General features: G+C 44.2%; 1 protein-coding gene across 1 annotated transcript; it reads left to right on the forward strand.

The window, feature by feature from the left end:
- Positions 1–1343: 1343 nt before the first annotated feature.
- Positions 1344–2507, forward strand: LOC103697996. The gene has a single exon (XM_008779945.3). It carries the CDS (start codon positions 1344–1346, stop codon positions 2505–2507), a length of 1164 nt encoding a protein of 387 aa, XP_008778167.2.
- Positions 2508–3560: the final 1053 nt, after the last annotated feature.

Consider the following 3560-nt stretch of genomic DNA (forward strand, 5'->3'; position numbering starts at 1 on the left):
GATTACTGTGAAGTCATTCTCATATGCTAGAGGAAACTGGTGGTGGCCTATTCTTGCCTGTTTCTTTTGTTTGGTAGCAGGGTACATAGACCTTTGTGGCCTTCAAGTGCTGATCCCTGACGGAATCCAAAGTCTTGTCAGCTTAATAGGTGCTGCCCGGTCAGATCTCTAGTACAAGAATGGTTTCCTACTTGCCTTCCATGGCAATGTGATTACCTTCCAGTCTACCACTAATCACAAGACAAGTCACTATTTACACGACACAGATGGTATGATCTGCTCTCCTGGAACAGGAAGTTCTGAATAAATTCAACAAGATCCATTGGTATGATCTATCAAACAATAGGTGCTACAAAACCATTCTTATCTATACAGTCAAAGTATGTACAGTAGCAATGCAAGGGAAGAGGGAAGAGAAATTGGCGGTGGTTGCTGTGGTGGGGAGAGGATTGGAGGTGTCCATATTAATCAGAAGGGGACATGTGGGGCACTCGGAAGAGCCAAAGCAACGACCAAGGACTGAAGGGCAGAAGACCTGTGCTTGGGCTCAAGGGCACTCCCACTCGATTACAGTGTGTGTGTGTGTGTGTGAGAGAGAGAGAGAGAGAGAGAGAGAGAGGCATCGTCAATTATATCCATGTGCATGTCCACACTCCTCGCCTCCCATCTCACCTCTCCTTTTTCTTCTCAAAATCTATTCCCATGGGTTTTTTTCATCCCTCTCAAAGTTTATTTTAACCTTTTTGCTCTTACTCTTGACTCTTACCGCAACAAAGTCAATAGATCAATGGGATGGGATAATCATGGTTGGACTTTCTTAATATTTTTCTACCATCCAGACTTGTCGCTATTTACCATATCTAAGATTCGTCGATTCGATACCGAGATTCATACCAGTCGAGCGACACGGTTCAATAATAGTTCGAACTAGACTGGACCATTCGGTTCTGGTCACATCCAATCAAAAAAGGCCAGAATCATTTTTTATTAGAGAACTAGGGATCGAGTTGACTCGATTCGGACTAAACCGGTCAGTATGGCTCGGTTCAGACTAAACTAATCAATATGGCTCGATTCAGCAATACTTGACCACGTCAACAGAATTCTACGCTATTATTGCAAAAAGGGTAAAATGTACACAAATTAGAAAGCGTCGTCCTCTGGAAAGTCTCTCTTGGTAGCCTTTCCCATCCCCACTTTACTCACGCCCACCCCAATCACGCTTGGTTCTCTTTTCCTCTTCCAAAAGCAGCATCACAATTACCTTGCTTCTCTTCTTCCACCGCTCTCCCATCCTTTCACCTTCGCCGCCCTACAGCAAAGAAAGCTGAGGAGAAGAAGACATGACCCAGCTGTGCAGCTCTGACACCCACCTCCTCCTGGGCCTCCTCTTCCATGACTTGCTATCCTTGTGCTCCTTCTTAGCCTCCCATCCCCTCCACTTGGCTTACTTCCTCTTCTTCTTCCCTTACCTTTTCCGACTTCTCTCATTCTTCTACCCACTCCTCCTCTCCACCTCCCTCCTCCTCCTCGTCCTCCTCACCATCTCTCCCCAGCTGGATGATCCCCCTCGCGCACCGCCCGGATTACTTCGAAACACTTGCTCCATTGTCTTCCACCTTCTCAAGGCAAAGCTTGAAAGCCATGCCCCTGTCGAGCTACTAGACCAACTGGCCTCGATGGTTCTCGCACCAATGGACGACGCAGGCCCATACTTCCAAGTGCCTGTCATGCCGGCGTTGGTTGGTGCAGAGGTGTTTGAGCTGCAGTTCGGAACCATGGGCGACTTCTGCAATCCTTCTAGTGTAGTAGTAAGTTGTGCGGTAGAAGAGATCCCAAGTAAGCCTGGTCTGGAGAATTCTCAAAAGGGTGAACTTTTGGCTTCCAATTATGGAATTGGAGAGAACCCACTCATGGATCCTAAAGAGAATGAGCTTTTGGTACCCCATTCCGACGGTACACAGTTAACCAACAAAGTTGCCGAAGATTCGTCGACAGCTTTTGAGCCTGAAAACTCATGCAGGATGCCTGAGCCGGCTGCTGACAGTGTAGGAGGAGAACTTATGAGATCCACTTCAAGGAGAAGAAGACAGAGTACAAGCAGAGGTTCGGATGGCCTTCAAAGAGATAATTCTATGAGAAAAGAAAAAGAGTGGAAGAGGACATTAGCTTGCAAGCTTTACGAGGAGCGTATGACGTATAAGCTATGCGAGGAGCGAACGGTTGCTGAAGGAGGTGAAGAGATGGATTTGCTTTGGGAGGCTTATGAGGTGAATGCTTCCAAGGATGGTAAGTTGATGAGCAATGGAAGAAAAGGAAAGAAAGATGAGCAGGAAGAGGAAGATGAAGGGACAGTTGGGCAGCTGTGTTGCTTACAAGCATTGAAACTGTCCGCAGGAAAGATGAATTTGGGAGTTGGGAGGCCTAATTTAGTGAAGATATCCAAGGTCTTAAAAGGGATGGCAATGTTTAAGCGTGTGGGCAGGCATAGTAGCAGAAAGGAATGACATTGAGCTACCTACAGTGAAGAAGCTTACAAGAGCAGGTATTAGGAAAATAATAAGCTTGATATATGATCTCCATGTCTGTAGATGTACCTCCCTTTTTAGTGTAAGTAAAGAACCATGTCTATAGCCTATAGAATCCTAGAACTTTGTCTTCTAGATGGATATATTTCCACATTCACCTTTGGAATGGCCTACTAGCTTCTCTCTGATCATTTTTTGTAGTTGAGTTTTCTCATAGAGCAATTGGCTCATTTTGAACCTGTGCTTCTGAATGGAATTATAAATAACTATGGTTTTATATCTTTATATATTTCCATGTCTTCGTGCCAGAGGTATTCTTCTGAAGCTTACACCATCACAAGTTTTTTTTTTCTCCTCTTTTCCTGCTAGAACGTTACATCCTCATAAAGTTTGTATTGATTCAGCTCATCAGGTGTCAAGGTGGTCATCTCATAAATGACAATCTCTAGAGTTTTCTTTATTAATATATTTACCTTGTGAGTGCCCATTTTTCATGCTTGAGTTGATACAGGGGTCTTGATCATAAGCAAGATGGCTAGAAACAATTAGCCTGGATGTGGACATGTTGCATTTGATAAGAGTTCAGATGCAAAGAAAGGTGAATTTTGGTTCACATATATTGATCACCAAGGAGTATGGACAAACTCTGGTATTTGGTGATCATAGTGGCCTCAATATTGTTGCTCTCCACACTGATATCCTTTACATTAGAGTGATAAGTCACTGAAACTGGCATGACACTACCCAAAAGATGCCCACCAAGAGTCCCTTCTTTTTCTCTCAACTTTATCCTCATCATGCTGATGGTTGTCCCATGTCTTCCCTTCAAGAAGCATCACCTACTTGCTACTGCAAAGAGCTTGTTCAGACTCTAGCTCTTACAACATGCTCTCTGTCCATTAGATTGACTACCAACTTCAAAGCAAAGGCACTTTTAGCTACAAACATCTTTTTCTCCAAGCTAAAGCTTCATAAGTAATCACAAACTCAGCATTGGCCGTCATGATGCTGCCGAGTTCGGGTTGTATCTTT

Source organism: Phoenix dactylifera, chromosome 10 (assembly GCF_009389715.1).
Source record: "Phoenix dactylifera cultivar Barhee BC4 chromosome 10, palm_55x_up_171113_PBpolish2nd_filt_p, whole genome shotgun sequence".
In the NCBI taxonomy this organism is placed as follows: Eukaryota; Viridiplantae; Streptophyta; class Magnoliopsida; order Arecales; family Arecaceae; genus Phoenix; species Phoenix dactylifera.

Excerpts from the sequence above, each read along its gene's own strand:
- LOC103697996 (XM_008779945.3), top strand. The coding sequence starts at position 1,344 with ATGACCCAGCTGTGCAGCTCTGACACCCACCTCCTCCTGGGCCTCCTC.